Source organism: Solanum lycopersicum, chromosome 6 (genome assembly GCF_036512215.1).
Source record: "Solanum lycopersicum chromosome 6, SLM_r2.1".
NCBI lineage: Eukaryota > Viridiplantae > Streptophyta > Magnoliopsida > Solanales > Solanaceae > Solanum > Solanum lycopersicum.
The window spans coordinates 38,472,189-38,495,492 of NC_090805.1; the positions used below are offsets into that span (position 1 = coordinate 38,472,189).

Sequence of the window (23,304 nt, forward strand, 5' to 3'; positions counted from 1 at the left end):
TAAAGAACCGTGCAATTTCCCACATATGCATGCAAGTCCCTGGCACCACCAAAATGAAGTGAAAAATAAGATTAACCGCCTATGTATAGCTCGGCTACTTGTGACACATTAGATGAGCATACAACAGTTCACTCTTTGCAGTGAACATCAAGCAATGATAAAATGACTACTAGAGTTATGAATTTAACAAGGTAGATAACAGCACGCAGCACGGTGCTTGAAAAGAAAGCATATTGGCACTCGGCATAACCAAGATACTATCAAAATCTTACAGTCCATAATGCTAGTGGCAGTTAAGAATCCTGGTTCTCTGCCTGGAGATTCAAAATTTGAGAAACCACAAGCTTGGATAGCTCGCTGATAGCAGCTTGGACTGGATAATCATCTGTATCTGTTTGCCTTGACAATCCAGCAAGTTGTGAACGTAAGGAGTTGTATTCATTTGCAGCAACCTGTGTCTTTTTTGATGTAGCTATAACTTTCTCCAAATCTGTTTCTGATAATGGCCTTGGCTCCTGCTAAAAGAAAAATAAAAATATATTCATCCAAAGAGCTTCGTCCCATGACAATCTTGTGAAGATACAATACAAAAAACAAACATATTCCCAACAATCCCGTGCAAACACACTGCTGACAATTTTTCCTGGCAAATCTTCTCAATAAAGAAATCAACATCACAAATAGGTGCTACAATTCATCAAGCTCAAGATTACAAGTCCACTAATCCAGGGTCAAGCACTAACTCTATCACAGTAGCAGTTGCAACCTTGCTGCTTTTGGGGGGTAAAGGTAACAAAACAAAAATGAAAGGATTCTCCACTTTTTTGATAATGTGTTTCTTTTTCTTCAAGGACATATTAAAATCAGAGTTGAGGTAAAAGGTAGGGTAGAAGGTTAATAAGCTGGTAGAGCATTGCAGCTTACCAAGTACATGACCTTATAGATAGGAGGTTGTGGAGGAAATTGCTTATCCTTCCTTACAAGTAGTCATAGTATTTCTCCTGCAATTTCTTGTCCTCCTATTTCTGTTACATTATACTACTATCTCTTCTACTTCGATTGTTGCACGATTTTGTTGTAGTATCGTTCCTATTTTTCAAGAATCCTGTCATGCTTTCCATAGTATTTGCTTTGAAATGCTTCTCCTTAAGCCGAGGGTCTAGCAGAAAGTCTCTCCCTAACTCCCAAAATACACTCTACCCTCTCCAGACCCCACTTTTAGGATTACACTGGCCACTGGGTATGTCAACAAAAAAAGGTTTGAGGTAAAATCAAAGTAAAATGATAAGGCCAGATATGCACAAACTATTTTTAATGAGCCATGAAGGAGGGGGACGGACATCTGTAAGAGGTTCCTTTTCTAGGTATCAATGCCTCCCTCAATGTCAGCAGCGTACAGACCAGCTCAAACCTAGAGCAGTTCAAGTTGACCAGCCAAGGTTCCTCATAACCCCCAAAAAGATAAATTTATATTTTAAAGCAATCTTCATCTTCTTTATCCCTTCATTTTTCTATTTTTTTGAGGAACCCTAAGCAACAAGTATCAATGGATAAGATAAGCCATAGGTTGCTTATATTTCTAAGCCAATACAAATTCAAGTAACAAGTATCAATGGATAAGATAAGCCATATGTTGCTTATATTTCTAAGCCAATACAAATTCAACTTAGCATTTCAACAAAAAATTAAATAACACAATACTAACCGCGGAAGGCTTTCCACTTTTCTCATCATTAAGAAGGTCACGGATAGGAAAGTAGGCAGCTTTTTTACAGAGCTCAAAAAGATCTGAACCAGTGTAACCATCACATAAACTAGCAATGCGGTCATAGTCGATGGTATCTTCCACCCTCTCTCCCCTCAGAATCACCTTCAGAATCTCTGCTCTCTCTTTACGGTCGGGGAACCCAATCTCAAAGGCTTGAGGAAGACGTCGGAGGATTGCTTCATCAAGCTCAGATGGGCGATTCGTTGCAGCAAGAACCATCACTCGTGCATTCTCTACATCAGGCATTTGACAATGATTAAAGCCGACAAAACACAGTAGCTAGACCACATTAACTTAGATAAAAGATGGACCATCTCAAATTATGATGGATCCTCAAAATAAAGAAATGGATAGTGACGATTTATATGCCGAAACCAACTATCTTAGGATTGAGGAGTAGAAGGTGATATAAAGTTCACCAATCAGTTCCTCTCTACAGCATATACATATACAGTTGACACACACACACACACACACATTATATACATACATATGTATGTGTGTGTATTTCTTCCGCTAGGTGGGAGAAAACTATTGGTAAAGCATTCAATGATTCAGCGGTCTACTTACGATCTGTGGTAAAACCATCCCATAAAGCCATGAATTCAGTTTTCATGTTTGTTAATGCTTCATGATCGGTGGCCTTGCGCTGGCCCAAAAAGCTATCAACTTCATCAATAAATATAATTGCTGGCTGGAGTTTATGTGCCAAACTAAATACGGCAGCAACTGCAATTTTCAGAAGATCATCAAAATTAGATAAGTATAACACCATGTTGAAACACTATATAGAACTAAAGGACTTCTAAGACATTACAAGACATGACAGATATACAAATCATCCACATGAGCCATCATACAGAGAATTCAAGTTAAAGGGCATCCTCATCGTATAATTAGAACTGTGATATGATACTTATGGGTGCAAGGCTTTACATAACCTCAACTCAGGGCTGTTCATGAGGAATTTGAGACGAATTTTCTAGGCATCCTAGTTTTGTAGCGTGACAAAGGTCACAGCTTCTCCTTCCTCGAGAATCCATATTGCTATTTAGACAAATGAAAGCCCGTTAGTTTCCATGGGTTCTCCATGGACAATGCAACCTTAAATCTAGCCTGCATCATTGACACTCCTTTATTTCAGTATGTTCCAATCTTCTTCATCTGGCCGAAGTACATTAATATGGATCCAATAATCCATTGGGTGTGCATCCACATTTGCACATGGCACTGTTGTATTGGCTTAGTAGACTGTTTATAGCTTTTACATGTCGAGAGGGATTCAATGAGCAAGAGCTTATTTATTATTGCTTCTTCAACAAAAGCAATTCTCTTACCTACAGCCCTTCCCCTCCACCAGAACCAATGGAATCAGGTCTAACTCCACTCTCTACCTTTCCACCCAAAATCAAGCCTCAAATCAGCCAAAGAATCCATGGTGACGAATGCTTCACTTTTCTTACCTTACTTCTTTTTGGATGACAATGGTGGGCCTTCTGTTCAATGACTATTCCAGGTACCTACTAGCGAGTTAACTCTCTAGGGCTTAGGCAGATGGAAAAAAAATCACCTGACTTTTTTTTATTGCCTTCACTAGGCCGCACACTTGGGTGCCACTTTTCTTACATTACTTTTGGTCTTAAGACGAAGGTATCCCTGTTGTGAGGATTTTTTTTTTGGGTGTGCCTGTGAGGATTTAATACTTCTGTGAGGAAATAAAATTGTATGGAGCAAAAAGTTGACCGTGAATGAGTTATCATTCGACTATATGTAAGCCGGTGGCTTGATAGAGGACATGGAACTCACAGTATAAACTAATTCCAGCAACAAAACATATGAAGCAAGAAAGTACGAAAGCTTATGATTCACTAAGAGAAGCCAGTTTAATCTTCATAATCAAAATTAAATGCTTAAGCCAGGATAAGAGTACTTCTTTTGATAAGCAAGCTGGATAAGAGTACAACTATATCGTAATATACAAGATAATATATATACTATTCATACCCATATATCTTAAATTTCAAGTGTTCTTTTTTTTTTTTTTGAAAAACGACTAATACCTTGAATACCCCACATCATCCGTTGAGCCAGTGTCCGTGTAAGGTAGATTAACAAGGCTATAAAACATCAAATCCTATTATCTACTTTTTCTTGTAATTCTTGCAATATTTTACTCCCGAAAATCCTTAGTGATGTGGTTTGCCATTCTTTGCACTTAAAACAAGCCATTTAAACAGCCATCATTTTATACAAGGATAACCTTACTGATGCCTAAAGCTCGTAGTCTTGCTAAAAAGTAAAAAAAGAGCTGCAAGATGAAACTAAAATTCAAACAATATATAAACATGTCAACAAGCTAATTACATACTTCCTGCATTAAAGCAATTTAATGAACTAAGAAAAAAGCTACAAGACATTCTTGGAAGCTTGAAATGTTCCAGGGTTGGATAATATCAATTCTAAACCATAATGAGTCTAAAACTAGTCTCGAGTGTGACAAGCCTTCTTTTTTCTTATTTCAGATCCATCATATAAACCAATAGCAGGCAATTTCACGAATCCAATAGAGCAAGCCAAGAATCAACGACCTATCCAAAAATTCATAGAAAGATTGATTCGATGTTTATGTTTATCCCTCAAAAATATCATCAAGCTACTATCGGTGATTTAGAGTTTTAGACAACATTATCTTGAAAGTGTTTCCTAATAACTACTAACAAAGCTAGTCTTTCCAGTTTTTTTACTACTCCAACTTCACTAGTTCATACAGCGTGTTCACAGCAAAAGAACTCCCATTGATCACAAAATCTTGAAAGAGATTTCTAAAATTAGCAGATCATCTCTCATGTTGAGGTCATGCAGAATGTCAGTGTGTAGATGAATCATGAATGTAGAAAGGACCAGCAAACAAGCAACTTCCTTGTGAGATATATTTACATGACACAGTACTAATGCTCTTTTGGACAGTATAATGCTTGTAGAGCGCTTCAATAACAAACACCGAAACAATATTTAGAAAATATAATGCAGTCATGTGACTTTCAGCAAGTCAAACAACACACCCGAGAATAGAATAATGCTAAGAAATGAACCTTGCAAGACTAGAAGCAAAAGCTACACTCACCTAATTTTTGTGCATCACCGAACCATTTGCTCATCAAATTTGATATTCTCACATTGATAAAAACAGCACCTGACTCTTTAGCAATTGCTTTGGCAAGCATGGTCTTTCCAGTCCCAGGTGGTCCATAAAGCAAGACTCCTTTTTGTGGGCCGAGTAACTTTCCGTGAGAAAACAGCTCAGGTCTTCGCATGGGAAGAATAACTAATTCACATAATGCTTGCTTAATGGATTCTAACCCGCCAATGGAATTAAATTCCACATCTATATGATCAGGGTTCACTACATCACAGGCTATCACATCCTGCTGACACAATGTACAAAAGAGACATAAGTTATCCCATCTCAATAATGAGAATGATTGAATTCAATATGAAAATGATCATTTTTTACTAAGCTAGAAGATTCTACAAAGTCTGATTCTTGAAATTGTTCAGGCCAAGAAAGAAATATTCTACTTGAATTTAAATTTACTCCTTATAACATAAACTGATCTGTCTTTTTAAACCTAAATTTTCATATATCACAGATTTTTCATACTGCTAGGTACTAAGTTGGAGCACGAGGCAGGAAGCTCTGACAAATCAATAGGAAAATGATCTTAATAACAGAAGTAAATATAATGTGCACTATTCAATACTCTAAATAATTCATACAGGTAGAGAAAAACAGAAGTACACTTTCATCTTCAACTGAAAAGTATCATTTAAACCAAATTTTCAGAAAATTGAGTCGTCAGATTCACAAATACCACAATTTCACAAGAAGTATAAGGGCACAAGTTCTGAAAACTAGGTTACTCTCTTCAACACAGCCAACACCATCAATATTACTTTAACAAAAGAGTTGTCTCACCAATGTAATGAAGGATTACACGAAATAAATACTAGTATTAATTGATAACAAGTGAACATCTAATCTTTGCCAAATTAATCAAGATTTGAAGACGGAAATCACCCCACAACTTTCATCTGCAAGGGTTGGTATGCCATTGCTCATAACTTCATCTCACAGACAAATAAGCACATGCTTGCAGAAAAGACGGTTCCTTTCAACATAAGCTCAAACCAAAAAACCATTTTAAAAAAATAAAAAATAAACCCCGATATCAATTAAGCCCCAAAACAATAACTTCAAGGAGCTGAAATATCCAAAATCAAACTTCCAGCTAACATTAGGAAAGTAGCTTACTCTTATTCAACTAGCAATTAGATGCAGCATTTTTACCATGTCACCTACGCTACGCAAGCTCTTTTTTCCATCATTGAGTGGTGAGCGGGCTAGCTTTCATGTACCTCGACAAATTCCATGGAATACCTGTCACCTCCCACCAGGCATCAAGGTTAAGAAAGACTAAAAAAATCAGCTAGTGTTTTTGACTCCATTTTGGGATTTGAACCTAACACCTTAGGGCTCTCAACCACATCATTGACGACTAGGCCACACTCCTGCGTGTACCCGACCTAAGCTCTTTTCTCTCGTAGCAGATACACTCAACGGGTACATGTGAAAGATTACTAACATATTAAATTTTGAAACCACAACTTCACTAATGTAATGGGTTTAGCTATAAGAACCTATAAATTGAATTGAACCCATCAAATTTAAATGCGGAATCAGCCCCATAAGCTCGTACCATCAAGAACTAAAAACCCATCAAATTTAAATGTGAAATTAGAAGAAAGGTGGAAAAACAGACCTCATAGGGATTGGTTTGAATGAGGGGTCGACCCAATCGCTTAGCAATTTCCTTCTTGTGTTCAAGAGCCTTCTTGGATGCCTCTCGATTCGGGTCAAGCTGCCGGAGCCCCACAAACAATACGAGACAGCTAAGAGCTGCGCTTGCTGCATAAAGAATCAATTCTTGTAACAATTTGGTCTCTGATGAACCACTTTTCATCCTACAAGATTTGTTCAGAAAGGTTTCTTTTTCAGTTTTTGGATGAAGAAACTAAGGCGATTTGGGTATCAATTTTTTACACTGTATAATAGAAGGCTCGTCTTGATTATCAAGAAAAGTTTTGACGATTCAGAAAGATTATCGGGGAGGATTGTAATTTACGTAAATGCCCTTCAACGACGATTAAACTCTTGGCGGCGTTCTTTTTGGGCCACAATCACACAATCGGTTCACATGTTCCTACTTAGAGCCGTGCAAAATCAACTTTCACATATAGCAAATAAAAAATTCATATTTGTATACTATAGCAAACTTTACATAATTGCGCTCCATAGCAAACATAAAAATTGTATAATTCGCTATACATATACAAGTGTATAATTCGCAGGCCTAAATTGTATAATCCGCTGGCCTATTTCGCTGCAATTGTATAATTAGTTTTGCATACAGTTGAATCGAATTAAAATGTATGTATATTGAATAATTATAAGTGTATAGCAAGAAGATATATGTTTTTCTCGCTTTATACAAAAACAGAAACACAATATATACACTTTTGTTGTATAAAGCTAGAAAAAATTGTATTTCACTGCAATTGTATAATTCTTTGGTCTTTTTCTCTGCAATATTTGAAGTAAAATGTTTGTAAATCATATAATTAAGTGTATAACACGAAGATATACATTTTTGCATGTGTATATATAATTTTCTCTCGCTTTATACAAAACAGAAACAGAAATTATACACTTCTGTGTATAAAGCGAGAGAGGCGAGAATGGGAGAGTGGCGAGCGAGACTTCTGGGAAAGAGACGCCTGGCAAATTTTTGCCAATGTTTGCTATGGAGCACAATTAAATCAAATCCTAGCTATTCTACTTAATTTAGGTTATTAGTTTGCTATTATATACAATTTTCCCAAATCTTAATTGTCTAATAAATCGAATCCAAATAAAATAAAATTTTAAATAGTTATTATAATAAATTTAATTAAAGTTTGCATATGTACAGATGGTAAACAATCTAAGTTACTTTGTTTGTGTAATCTGCGGGTCTGTATAATTTATGGATCTGTATAATATACGGGTGAGTTAATATAATATTCGGATGCATTTGTATAATTAAATTATTTTTATATAAACTCAAAATAACGAATTTATACAAATATGAATCTGAAGTTGAGTTTTTAATATTGGATTGAATATTTCGAATAAATCTCTAAATTTGAAACTTCCCGTTATCCAATAAAACCTGAAATTTTCCCTATACGATTAGTTACAAACACTTTTTGACAAGCATTTATCGCGACAGGTCGTATACACCAAAATCATATAATAGATAGAAACACAGCCCAATTCCAAAATATATGAATTTGTATCAAAATCAAACTAGTAATTAATCTCAACATGGAAGTACTGAAAATTGGTGAATTAAGCAAAAGTACGCAAAGAGAGGGATTCGAACCCTCCGTAAACAACAACCTACACAATAGTTTCAGTGCTACTCCTTGAACCACTCGGTCTTCTCTCCTACATAATGATTATGACCCCAAAATCGAGTGAATAAAACAAAATGTCCAAATAAGAATATCCATGCCTAAATTGATAATTAAATTATTCATACAAAAAGAATTATATCCATTGATAGGAGTGTACATGACCGGTTTGGTTCGGGTATTTCAAATATCAAACCAAATTATTTATATAAAATTTTAAATTTATAAACCAAATCAAACTAATAAAATTCGGATGTTTCGGGTTTTTCAACCTCGGGTTGGTTCCGATTTTTCAAATACCAAATCAAACCGTTGTGTCAAATTTTTAAATTTTATAAATCAAACCAAATAATAAACCTCGAATTTTTTCAGATTTTTAAATTTTTCGGTAAAGTTTGCATATAAACATATAAGTAGCTTGTGCTTCAAATATTTCTTTAATCCAACCTAAATACAATTATCTAAGGTGTTTCTTAAAAAAAAACAATAAAATATAAGATGATTATTGATGACACAAAAATATTCAACTAAAAATAATAATGAAATTATCATACATAATAAATATTGTAAAATCATGGTGAAAAGAATCATAATTTAAATATACTAAATCTTGTTAAAATAAGTTTAATAAGTATTAGTTACATTACTAAATATTTAAGGAAAATTAAAATTAGATTATGTATTTTAATTATTGAAACCCATGTAAAACTAAAGAACAAATATTCAATACTATTGTCATTCTTTGTGTTGAATCGATTTTCTTCTTGCAGTAGTATTAATTTGATTTTGATTTAAATTTTATTATAATTATCGACATCTATGAACTATAATTTTTATTGGACCATTTTGAATTCTATGTTTTAAACTTAAAATAATATATTAATAGATAAAATTATGAAATAGTATAAGAAATATCTTAAAATTATACCAAAGTAAATATTTTTATGTATAAACTAAATTTTAAAATAATATATACAATGTCGGATTGGTTTAGTCTCGGGTTGTTGTTCTTTAGTTAAAACCAAATTAAACCAAATATGGTCGGGGGGGTTTTCAATATCGAATTAAATCAAACCAAATCACTAGTCAGGTTCTTTTCGGATAGACTCAATTTGCGATTTGATTCGATTTACAATTCGATTTTGTACGCCCCTATCCATTGATATGTTGTGAAGAGTTGATACGAATCACGATAAATATGTATTTGTTCTCGAATCTATCATTGAGAGGAAAATAATTAAATCATTTTAAGAAATAAAGTTTTTTATTGCAATATGAATCAAATAAAGGCTTTAACTATTTAAGGGATAATGGAACAAATCACACTTTTACCACTAGACTATACCTGCTACAGTCTGATTATCATACACAAATGCATTTTTTATCAAATAGGGAAATTATAGTAATTAAGATAGGTTCATTAAAGAGACTAAAATCATAACATAAAAAATGCATTGTGGAATACTCGACAACTTCTTCTTTTTAGTCCAGCAAAATGGTAAACATAAAATAAAAAAACTGAAAGAGAAATGAGTCTTTTTTTGGATCGAATTTTATATTTCATATATTTTATTTGAATTTCTGTTGAAAGAAAAAGAATCTTTTTCTTGTTACATGAATATTAACTATTTAATTAAAATGAAATACTACAACATTCTTGTTTTCAAAATCAAATTTGTTGGAACAAAAGAGGCTCGATTGGTGTAATGATCAGACCATAGTCATGAGTATAAAAGAGTCCTTTCAAACAAAATCAAGACAAAACAAAAAATGCGTTCTTTATTTTTCTTGAGATTTTTGGCTCTTCTTGGCCCTTCATTTACTTTAGATAAAGAGATTATTTAGTAAATTGATAATCTATTAAGACTATAATAATTTATTTCATTATTCGTACATAAATATTAAATATAAATCTTCATGCCTTACTAGTTATTCTATTTTTCCTTTAGCCTCCAATTTGACTTTGAGTTCACAACTTAACATTATACAAAACGTGAAAACCTAATTAAAAATTATATTCCTCTTAATTTCTCTTTGTGTTACACTTTTATAGGACTTTTAATGTTAGTTATTATTATTTCTATTTTATGAACATTTGTAAAGTTACATTATCTAATCGCGTCATATTGTTGAAGAAGCCTTATTGGTTAAATCGAAAATCGAACTGTTAAGGAACAAAACCAATAATCAAACAACGATAAAAGAATCTTGTTAGTTTTAATTTGGTTATAAATTTAGTGTATTTAAAAATCGATAATACATAAAACTGAAATGAGCCGACCGATGTACACCACAGTTTCTAATGGTCTTTTTAAATAAAATTACATACACAACTAAAGATATCATAATCTCTAAAATACTCTACGATTTTAAAAATAACGAAAAACTCTTTCCGATACATCACTATCCTCTCTCAGATACATCTTTATCCCCTCTTGCAACATATATATTTTCTCTTAGGTATATCTTTATCCCCTTTCGAATACATTCTCCTCATTCAGTAATGTATCATCTGCGATGTCTTGGATAACCAAAGAATGTATCTGAGAACAATGAAAAGTTTGAAGTTTTGTAATTGAAAAACTTTCGTGATAAGATACAGGTAGCCCCAAATATATGAAATTTTGTAATATATACAAAAAATAAAGAAGATAAAACTAAATAATAACACAAACATCCATACCTTATATACAAATTTAATTTGTACTTTTAAATATGAGAAACTTTCGTATATAATCATTTAAAAATATCATAATTACGTGTCATAGTTATAGTTTGCTAATTACGATTCGTAGCTACTTATTATAGGTAGGAGAGTGGCAGTGAGACTGTGAGAGGGAGGAGAGAGACGACCGAGAGAGGGCAGAGAATTGGAAAAAGGTGAATTGTATATGTATATCAGTTAGATAATTGTATATTATACATACGTCTTTGTATATTTTAACGAGCGAGATTGGGAGAGGGAGCAGAGAGGCGAGCAAGATTGAAAAAGGAAGGAGAGAGATGAGCGAGATTGAGAAAGGGAGGAGAGCGGCGTGTGAGAGAGGACAATAATCTGTATAATTCACATCTCCTTTGTATAATTCGCAGATATATTTGTATTATTAGTGTATTTTGTATAATTGAGTAATATAAAGTCTAAAATTATACAAATATAATAAAACTCGAAATAATTAATACAAACATAAACATATGAACTTTAAATAATTATACAAAATATATTATACAAATTACATCATATAAATTATATCATACAAAATCCAAAAATTATACGTTTATACAAACTTCAAAAAGTTGCATACAAAAAGATTGAATATATATGATGTCAAAACTGAAAAATAAAGGAAATCATTGTTATATACAAATACAAACTATCGTATACAAATACAAATCAAACAAAGGATTGTTAGTTGCAAATTATACAAATATCTCGAATTATACATATACAATATGACTAATTATACAAACTTAAGATCAGTTCACGTAATTAATGATTAATGTTGAGTGATAATGTTAGTTTTCTTCTCCTTCTTCCCCTCCACATACTTTTTCAATTACTCACCAATATTTGAATGTAAATAAAGCAATACAATTTTGAGGTTCATAATTCATTTTATCTATTATTTAAGTCTTGTATCTAATTTTTCTATAGTCATTACTAAAGAAAAGCTAATGAGTTTTTTTTATGAGTAATCATAAAATTTACTGAATTTGTTGCATTACTAAAGTCAATATAGTAGTAGTGCATAATATGTCTGAAAGAAGACAAGTGATTGAATAATGTACATAAATATGGAATGAGGTACTAAAGGTATTATAATTTGATAAGCTCACATGTTTGTGTTCCATTCATGAAGAACGAGAACTTCTGATAATTGCTAAAATATGGATCCATTCTCTAAAGAGAATGACGTGTAAGCCACCATGCTAGGCATGTGAAAGATTGCGACCTTTGATCAATGATGTGGTATCACTAAAAATGTCTCTAAAACGACATATATTATAGAAAAAGTTTCATACTTTATCTTCTAGCTTGTATTGGACCAAAATTAGTGCAATTGAGGCACGTTATATGAGAAATAAAAATTTTATTAATTCCAATGGCATGATTATTTGGGAAATCATTAATCTATAATATTTACATAAATTATGAAAAATTAAAATGGACATCCATGGAAGAACCTAAAAATTCTTTTAGATGGTGAATTTTCTCGTACTGCTTGTTAGTAAGGCAAGTTAATTATGAGACTATCATAAATGAAAGTTGAGATTGAATCTCCTACATTTTAGGAACGTATACAGATATTTGTGGACTTATTCATCCACCTAGTGGATTATTTAGATACTTAATGGTCCTAATTGTTGTTTCTTCTAGATGGTCTCATGTGTGCATATTGCTATCTCGCAACTTGATGTTTGCAAAAGTATTGACTTAAATAATACAATTACATACACTATTTTCTGATAATCAGATTAGTCTATTCAGTGATGGAATCACGACTCACCTTTAGAAGAGGTAGAGTAATTGAGAAAAATAAATATGAAATTTACTCCCGGAGTATTAAAGTTGAAATTTACTAAAGCAAAAGGCACATGACGTAGTAAACTTGGAGTTTACGAATACTAATAATTTTATTAGTTGGCATGAATAATTTGGTCATCCCAAAAATGTGCATACTGAGTAATGGACATACATTGAAAAACTAGAAGATTTTTCAAGAATTCTTTATGTTTCTTGTTCTCGTGATAAAGTTGATTGGATCAACTAAAGTTGGGACTAAATCCCTAAATTGTGAAAAATATAAAAGGTGAACATGGAACCGTTACCTATCATTTGATATGATAAAAAGATGCATCTATAAGATAATCACATATGCGTTTGATGTCAACATGTAGTTTGACATTCACAAAATTGTTTGTGCAAAAATAATTGAGTTGAGAGCACAATTTCAGAATACGTAATCAAGACTATTAATCTTGATAATATTGATAACTACTCAAGATGATGTGACACTAAATATCTCAAATAGTAAAATCATTGTTTATGAAAATAAAGCTTCATATGTTGATATGAAATACGATATTGCATACAAAATTAATTGTACGCATTATGATCAAATTTTCTTTCAATTGATTTATGGTCGGGGATCAAATATTTTTCATCTGATTATTTTGATATGTATAATCAATGAATAAACATTGATGCACAAGGATAGGATCTCCAAAGATTGAGATGTATGTTAGTTTGTCTAACATAAAGGAGAGATTAGAAGCAACACAAAAGTTGTAAATGCTCTTATTGAATGTCCCTTAAGGATAGAGTCTACGACTTGCGTGAATCATGATAAACTAATCAATTATAAATAAAATAATCCTTGAAAAGGGGGTAGGATCAAAGAATCAAAATTATCATAATAAGAAGATAATGTGCTCTTGGGGAGCCTACGCCATAACACATTATGAAACCTCATGAGAGGGATAGCTACCTAAAAATAATGAAATGATGAGATCTCAATAAGTTGTCATATTGTGAATCAATACAAAATGATATATCGTTGATGGTATCTTTGATACAATAGCACGCAATATTGAAAAAAAATTATTATGATATAAATTCTACGACTATTAAAGCATGCTAGTGTAGAAATAATAATCAAGTGAAAAGTGGAATGATACATCTTGGTAAGCGTAAAGCTTATTTGACTTGCAATCTAGGCACTAGAAGATGTCACACATCTAATATTGAATGTTGTTACTTGACAAAATTGATATGAAAATATCCAATGGATTTAAAATCTAAAGCATATACAAGTTTTTGGAAAACTTGTTTATCATCCTTATAAGGATTAAATAGATTCAAAATGCATAGACCATATACAAGTATTATTATGCAAGTTCTTGACTAGAATTGAAACTCTTGGCAATAGATTATCTGCTTAAAGAATTTGAAGTAAGGATTTGCAGAAATCTTTGACCCTGAAGGGAAGATTTATAAAAGCAGATAGAAGAAAACATATTTCGTCAAGGTTTTTCTACACTCATAAGCTCCCAAGAATGGTGATATCAACACGCAAGAGGTCTGTTCAAGTAATGTTATTGTTGATTTATTCACCAAGTCTCTACCAACTACAACTTTCAAGAAGATGGTGCACAAGCTTGGAAAACAAAGATTCTAGTCTCTGAATTGATGTTGTCATTAGGGGGAGTTAATACGCGATGTACTCTTTTTTCCTCACAAGGTTTTGTCCCACTGAGTTTTTCTTGTATGTTTTTTAATGAGGCATCCATGATGCGTATTATTAGATATGTGTACTCTTTTTCCTTCACTAGATTTTTTTTCTATTGATAATTATCTAGTAAGGTTTAACAAGGCACATAATCTACCGACATTCAAGGGGGAGTGTTATAAACAATTTGTATTATAGTGAATGTCTAATTATGTGGAGTCTTTATAAGATATGGTTAGGAATCCTACTTGGGGACCAAGTAAGGTTTTTCCTATAAATAAAAAAATTTCCTTTATTGTAAATAAGATTCGTGAAAGATCTATGAATTCTGAATATACTATGAATAAGAAATTTTTTCTCTTCTCTCTACTTTCTTCTTCTAGTTTTATATAGTTTCATAACAGTATTCAAATTATAGTATTTAAAATTAATTTTATTTATAAAAATAGACCTATATTAGACCAAATTCTAAACCAGTGAGTTACCAATACCCATTAACCTTCCTTCTTCACCTTTCACGTTTCTATCCTTTTTTCACGTTTTCAGATTCTCTTTCTTCAAGGTGCTCACAAATTATTCACCAAAATATATATGTTAATTCAAGAAATTTTCTCTATTGTCAAATGAAATCTTTTTATTAATTCAAGTAGATTTTTCGATTGGCAAGATAATTTCCATTATTTATTTTGATTTGATGTTTAAAATCATCGATTATGGTGTATATTCTGGATTCTACATATTAGAGATTTCAATATCAATGTTTATGGTTTATATTTCGCATTGTACATATTACAGATTTTTTATCATTTTTTTCTATTTTTATGCAAGTTTATCTACATATTCATCTATATTTATGTATCTTAGATTTTTAGTCAATTAAATATTTTTTTTATTTTTCTGATTTCATTTTAATATATCAAATTTATTAGAATGTACAAATTCATTCATATGTTTATTTTGTTTTATTTTTAGTACATCTAAATTTGTCTGTCTACAGTGTCTGAATCAACAGTTTATTTGTGTATTCATTCTATCTATATCAAAAAGTTTTACATTTTTTGCTTTTACATTGTATTTTAATCTCAATTAGTATACCAACATGTTTGTTTCTTTCTTAATTTTTATTTGTTCTAACCTCATGTTAACAATTTTGTATTTTATTGGGTATTCATTTTGTATTTCAATCTCAATTTATATGTGAACAAGTTTTGTATTTCTCTTTTGTTTTGTATTCAACCTAATTGTATACCAACAAGTTTTGTATTTATGTGCGTACTTTATCTTTCAAAGTCATTTTGTAATTTAAATGAAAAGAGTATTTCTTTTGTACTCACAATTTTATATTCAATCTCATTTTATATTTATAACTTTGTATTTCCATCTCACTTCAATATTCATATATTGTTATATTCAATATATGGTTCATGATCGATTTGTTTGTATTTTACCTTCAAAGTCACTTTGTATTTTAAATTAACAAAGTATTTCATTTGTATTCACAACTTTATATTTAATTTCATTTTGTATTTATAGCTTTGTATTTTCATCTCACTTTTGTATTCATATATTGTTGTATTCAACGTATAGTCATGATCGATTAGTTACATTAACTTAATGAGATACAAATTATTATATGCATTCAAACAGAAACAGCTACTAAATTGAAATAAACAATTTCATTCGCTATACATCATAATTTGAATCCAAAATATCTAAAAAGGCTATAAATCCCAATAACATACAAAGATTTCACTAATTCAATCAATAAAAAAAATACTCTCGCACTCGATATATACGAATATCTCATCCATAGAACTAAAAAATTTGAAAAAAACACATGATTATTTTTCGATTATTCCCAGAATGCGACAAATTTATAGTCGTCAATTTTAAAAATTTCGTATGACAAATTTATAGGCATCATGTTTAAAAAATTTCGTATAAAAAATATGTCTTACTCAAATTGATGAAACTTTGAAAGTTATCAGATGAATTATTCGAAAGACAAACTAATGTTCTTAAGAAAAAAAGCAAAAAAACGCTTATAGAAAGATGACTACTTATGCTCTTTTCAGAATGTAATTAATTTGTATTTAAAATCTTTTTTACCTGTGTTAGAAATTTTTTGTTCTATAATTTTCTCTTTTATGATATTAATTATTTGTATTCTTTCAAATTTATCAAAATAAAATAAACACATAACTAATCCCTTAACAAACTAACGTTTTAAATAAATAATGAAATTATATTGCTAAGGAATCCCACTAAAAGCTAAAATATAATTATTTTGAATATATTTCCTAAAATTTTGAATAAATTAGATGTATTAGCTATAATGAGGCTCATTTTTTACGCCCTATAAAAAGAAATGGCCAAATACATACGCAGGTCCCTAAAGTTGTTCGCGCTTTTCCCCAGGTACCTCAACTAACCAAGATTCCTATTAAATCCTTCAACCCCCTATAATTTGATCCTTTTAGATATTCTTGGCTGATGTGGAGCCAAACGTGATCTCACGTCCTTTAAGCGCGTGCAGACTCTTTAAAAGTGCTGATGTGGATCTTGAACCACCAACCAACGATCTTCTTCCCCCTTTTAACCCTAATTTCTCCCATTCTTCCATTATTTCTCCTCTTTTGTTTCTCTTCATCATTATTTCTCCTCTTTACCTCATTATATTATATCTCTTTTTCATTGATTTCTTCTTAATCATCAAGTTCCAATGTCGAATTTATCTTCTTCATCGATTTCTTCTTCTTCAACTGCGAAAATCGTCTGCAATCTTCTGCAATTCCTTCAACAAAACACTCAAAAAATCACTTTAAAATCTAAGAATTTCAGCTGTAAAAGTCATTGAAAGGGAGAGATTCTTAGGGTTTTCTCGTTTAGAAACGGGTTAGAAGTGATTTAGGGGGAAATTGATTTTTAGGTTTGATGACTTAATATGTGGCACTGACGTGTAATTGGGTTGGAGTGTATTGGTCAAAATTTCCACGTGGGGAAGGTTCATCTCACGCGCTTAATTACCAAAAATAATTTATTGAAATTTGACTCCACATCAGCCAAGAATATTTAAAAGGATCAAATTATAGGGGGTTAAAGGATTTAATAGAAATCTTGGTTAGTTGAGGTACCTGGGGAAAAGCGCGAACAATTTTAGGAACCCGCGTATGTATTTGACCAAAATAAATATAGATCATTGAAAACAAGTTGCCAAATAAGAAAAAATCCTTTATCAACACAAGTTCTAACGTGTAATAAAAGGTCATAAAAATCTCATTAATATAAATTACCAATTAATTAAAAAGCTATCTACCAAATCAAGTGAAAATACGTTTGGCCATTAGATACCAAAAATAATGATACTAACAATTAGCACATGAATATTGAATGTTATCATAAAAATAATAAGAAATTATTTATTGTTAAGCTAAACTATTTATTGATTCAAACAGGTTTCTTGATTGGTAAGGTACTTTTTACTATCCGGAATTATTTTTTGATTTGATGTTTAAAGCACTGATTATAAATATTACGAATTTTCAGTTAAATTTTCCGGATTTTCACTTAATTTTGTTTAAATATTCATCATATATTTATAATTTATTCAAATTTTTTTGTGATTCTCTTTTAATTTTTCAGATTTGTAGATTCTAGAAATTCATATATATGTTTATTTAGTTTTATGTTAAATACATTTTAATATTTTAATATATTATTTTAATACGATATTGAATACATTTATACATTATACAAAATATAAAATAAAAATTCGAATGAATACAAATACATATAATATATCTATTAGAATGAATATGAAATAGGAAAGGAAACATAATTTTGAAAAGAAAAATAAAATACACAATAAAAAAATAAAATGATTACAAATATATTTCTTAAATAACTACAGATTCATTTGACATACCTATTGAAATGAATACGAACTAATAAAGAAATACAAGTCGAATTGTACAAAATACAACATGAAAACTAGGATAAATACAAATACAAATGACATACATATTAGAACGAATACGATTTAAGAAAGGATGCAAAATTCTAGTAAATAAAATAAATACATTGTGAGAAAAGTATGTCAAATAACATATAAAAATAAAACATGAAAATAAAAATAAAAACAAATGCAAATGACATACAAATTGGAATGGATACGATTAAGAAAGCATACATAATTCTAGCAAATAAAATATATTATATTATAAGAAAAGTTGTCAAATAACATATAAATCTATAGGTGTTCAAATTTATAAATTTTAAAAAATTAATTTTTTTAATGGATAAAACTCTAAGGTATTATATTAAAGTTTCATAACAATAAGTAGTCTTGAAAGATAAGGACAACAATGACCTTAAGGGAGAAGGAAGAGACCGCCTATTTTAGGTCTCATAATCTTTTGTAACGAAAGTGATAAAGATTTTCAGCAACTTAATTTAATTTGAAATGTACTCCCTTGATTTTCTCTAGTTTGTTATTTCTTAATTATATTACGTTAAATTAAATAAAGAAAAAAAATACATAAATCAATCCATAACAAACTAAAATACTGTCATTTTTGATAAATATTGAAAGAATTACTAAGGAATCCTATTAAATGTCAAAATATTGTTGTTTCAAAAAGTTTCCATGAGAAAATTACCAATTAAATCATAATACCTAACATATTTAGTCAAAATAACAACACTTAATGAAAATTATTTAAAAATTTGTTAGAATGACAATATTTTAGAAAATAATATTGTAACGACCCGTTTAGTCGTTTTGAGCAACAGACTTCAATTCTGGAAAAAACTGGCTGAAACAACGGAACCCACGACGGACCGTCACAGGCACGACGGTCCGTCACAGATGTCTCGTTTCAATATACTTAGGAATTCTGAAATTGGGTACTGAAAATCGACTCTCTGAACTTCGTAACGGACTTGCAGGACGGACCGTCACAGGTGTGACGGACCGTCACAATATCCTTGGTGAAAATAAAGTCCTGGCCCTCACGACGACCTGAGTGACGGACCATCGCAGTCACGACGGCCCGTCACAGGTTACACAATCCCAGTTAGAATCAGATTTCTTTACACGTTTTAAGGGACGTTTTGGACTATTCTTTCCTTAATTATAGACTTCGTGGGTTTACATTAATAACTCAAAATTCTTGAGGGATAAAAGAGGTAATTTTGGGTTAATTAGTGGGGTATTATTGTCATCTTTCACACTTAGTTATATGTTAATTAGGGTAAAAGAAAGAGGGTTTTGAATAAGAAAAGAGAAAAGAAAAGAGAGAGATAGATTGATCGATTGAGAGAGAGAGTCGAACGAGGAAGAAGAATGTCAAAGCTTGGGAGATTGCTTGTTGATTCCAATTCTTCGGTGGAGGTAGGTTATGGTTTCCCTTACGATATTCGTAGTAAACTCTTAATAGAGAATGATATGTATTGATAATATTGTAAACCCTGCTATATGCTTAATTGTATGCTTGCATGAATATGATTATGTGATTATGATAAGATAAGCATGATGAAAATATTGAATCCCAAATATTGAAAAGAAATTTTAATATACATTATTATTGATGATGCCTTGGTATAGAAGAAGGCTTGATGAATTAAAGTAATGGGATTGAGGATGCCTTGGTATAGAGAAGGCTTGATGATGTACAGAATGATATTAGTGGATCGGAGTGTCACGTACCGACACATGTAGGGGATCGGGTGTCACGAACCGACACGTAGATGTAGGGGATCGGGTGTCACGAACCGACACGTAGATTTAGGGGATCGGGTGTCACGAACCGACACGTAGAATTAGGGGATCGGGTGTCACGAACCGACACGTAGATTTAGGGGATCGGGTGTCACGAACCGACACGTAGATTTAGGGGATCGGGTGTCACGAACCGACACGTAGATTTAGGGGATCGGAGTGTCATGTACCGACACAAGAGGAATAAAGATAATGAATCTTGAAAGATGTTAATATACTCAATCTAATGAACATGATTCCCAAATGAGTATGGCATTGGGGCTTGAGCCCTCATATGTGAACTTGACGGTAATTGTTAATGATATAGTGCTTGTTGTTGCTACATGTTGAGTATTATAGTTGTTTTTATGATATGCCTATTCGTGTTTCTACTCCGGTGGGTGAGTCTGTGGTAGTTGAAAAGGTGTATAGGTCTTGTCTGGTGAACTTTGTGGGGAGCAACACCTATGTAGATTTAGTTATCTTAGAAATGGACGATTTTGATGTGATTCTGGGTATGACTTGGCTTTCTCCGCAATTTGCAATCTTGGATTGTAATGCTAAAACGGTGACGTTAGCCAAGCCTGGGACAGACCCGTTAGTGTGGGAGGGTGACTACACTTCCAATCCGGTCCGCATCGTCTCCTTTCTTTGTGCTAGGAAAATGATTAGTAAATGGTGTTTAGCTTTCTTGGCACATCTCAAGGATGACACTACCCAAGTACCTTCGATTGAGTCGGTTTTAGTAGTTCGTGAGTTTCTGGATGTGTTCCCTGCAGATCTTCCTGGTATGCCACCGGATAGGGATATTGACTTCTGTATTGATCTTGAACCCGGTACTCGCCCCATTTCTATACCCCCTTATAGAATGGCTCCCGCGGAGTTAAGAGAGTTAAAAGCACAACTTCAAGAGTTATTGAACAAAGACTTCATTAGACCAAGTGCATCTCCTTGGGGTGCTCCGGTTTTGTTTGTAAAGAAGAAGGATGGGAGTTTTCGAATGTGTATAGACTACAGACACCTAAACAAGGTAACCATAAAGAACAAGTATCCTCTTCCCCGCATTGATGATTTGTTCGATCAGTTACAAGGTGCTTGTGTCTTCTCTAAGATTGACTTGAGATCCGGTTATCATCAATTGAAAATACGGGCAACAGATGTGCCAAAGACTGCTTTTCGAACGAGGTATGGGCATTACGAATTTGTAGTGATGTCCTTTGGTCTTACGAATGTCCCTGCTGCGTTCATGAGCTTGATGAACGGGATTTTTAAGCCATATTTGGACCTCTACGTGATCGTATTTATTGATGATATATTGATATACTCAAAGAGCAAGAAGGAACATGAAGAGCATTTGAGAATGGTATTGGAAATGTTGAGGGAGAAGAAGCTTTATGCCAAGTTCTCTAAGTGTGAGTTTTGGCTAGATGTAGTGTCCTTCTTGGGACACGTGGTTTCTAAGGATGGAGTGATGGTGGATCCTTCTAAGATTGAGACAGTGAAGAATTGGGTAAGACCCACTAACGTGTCAGAAATAAGGAGCTTTGTTGGGTTAGCTAGCTACTACCGCCGATTTGTTAAGGGATTCTCTTCTATTGCTTCCCAATTGACGAACTTGACTAAGCAGAATGTTCCATTTGTATGGTCGGACGAATGTGAGGAAAGCTTTCAGAAGCTCAAGACCTTGTTGACTACCGCACCTATCCTTACCTTGCCAGTAGAGGGTAAGAACTTCATTGTTTATTGTGATGCATCCTATTCTGGTTTGGGTGCAGTACTAATGCAAGAGAAGAGTGTGATTGCTTATGCTTCAAGGCAACTAAAGGTGCATGAACGTAACTATCCGACCCACGATTTGGAATTGGCTGCGGTGGTGTTTGCATTAAAGCAATGGAGACACTATTTATATGGGGTTAAGTGTGAGATCTATACGGATCATCGTAGCCTACAGTATGTCTTTACTCAGAAAGATTTGAACTTAAGACAGAGGAGATGGATGGAGTTACTAAAGGACTACGATATCACTATCTTGTATCATCCGGGAAAGGCAAATGTTGTAGCGGATGCCTTAAGTAGAAAGGTGGGAAGCATGTGAAGTCTAGCTCACTTGCAAGCTTCTAGACGCCCATTGGCTAGAGAGGTTCAGACTCTATCTAACGACTTGATGAGATTAGAATTAAATGAGAAGGGAGGATTGTTGGCTTCTGTGGAGGCAAGATCTTCCTTTCTTGACAAGATTAAGGGAAGACAGTTTGATGATGAGAAACTAAGAAGAATCCAAGATAAAGTATTTCGAGGGGAGGCTAAGGAAGCACAAATCGATGAGGAAGGTGTCTTGAGAATCAAGGGAAGGGTATGTGTACCCCGCGTCGATGATTTGATCAACACTATTCTGACAGAGGCTCATAGTTCAAGGTATTCTATACATCCGGGTGCAACCAAGATGTATCGTGACCTAAAACAACACTTTTGGTGGAGTAGAATGAAGCGTGACATTGTGGATTTTATTGCCAAATGTCCAAACTGTCAACAAGTAAAGTATGAACACCAAAGGCCCGGAGGAACACTTCAGAGAATGCCCATTCCGGAATGGAAGTGGGAAAGAATTGCAATGGATTTTGTGGTTGGTCTTCCGAAGACAATGGGTAAGTATGACTCCATTTGGGTGATTGTTGATAGGTTAACTAAATCTGCTCATTTTATTCCGGTTAAGGTGACTTACAATGCCGAGAAGTTAACCAAGATCTATATCTCAGAAATCGTTTGATTGCATGGGGTTCCACTATCCATCATATCAGCCAGAGGTACGCAGTTTACTTCTAAGTTTTGGAAAACATTGCATGCGGAATTGGGTACTAGGTTGGACCTTAGTACTGCGTTCCATCCTCAGACCGATGGTCAGTCTGAGCGAACGATTCAAGTGTTGGAGGATATGCTTCGTGCGTGTGTGATAGAGTTTGGTGGTCATTGGGATAGCTTCCTACCCTTAGCGGAGTTTTCATACAATAATAACTATCACTCAAGCATTGACATGGCTC

The 23,304-nt window shown here is 32.7% G+C and overlaps 1 protein-coding gene across 10 annotated transcripts; it reads right to left on the reverse strand.

Annotated features, from left to right (window-relative positions):
- On the reverse strand, positions 1-7,326 carry LOC101262817 (uncharacterized). Of its 10 annotated transcripts, none has more exons than XM_069298739.1 (6): positions 6,589-7,326; positions 4,893-5,193; positions 2,339-2,497; positions 1,706-2,001; positions 273-515; positions 1-39 (listed from the first exon to the last, which is right to left on the reverse strand). In XM_069298739.1, exons 1-5 carry the CDS (start codon positions 6,787-6,789, stop codon positions 294-296), a joined length of 1,179 nt encoding a protein of 392 aa, XP_069154840.1. In that variant the 5' UTR covers positions 6,790-7,326; the 3' UTR covers positions 1-39; positions 273-293. The 10 variants fall into 10 exon arrangements, with proteins under 10 accessions (XP_069154840.1, XP_069154839.1, XP_069154838.1 ...); XM_069298738.1 differs by having other exon boundaries at positions 273-518; XM_069298737.1 differs by having other exon boundaries at positions 4,893-5,196.
- Positions 7,327-23,304: the final 15,978 nt, after the last annotated feature.

Bases quoted from the DNA above. Each gene is read 5' to 3' on its own strand.
- LOC101262817 (XM_010323929.4), bottom strand. From the start codon at position 6,789: ATGAAAAGTGGTTCATCAGAGACCAAATTGTTACAAGAATTGATTCTT. The intron at 5,197-6,588 runs GTCTGTTTTTCC...ACATTGTGTCAG, and splicing joins TTCAAACCAATCCCTATGAG to CAGGATGTGATAGCCTGTGA. The intron at 519-1,705 runs GTTAGTATTGTG...TTTTTCTTTTAG, and splicing joins AAAGTGGAAAGCCTTCCGCG to CAGGAGCCAAGGCCATTATC.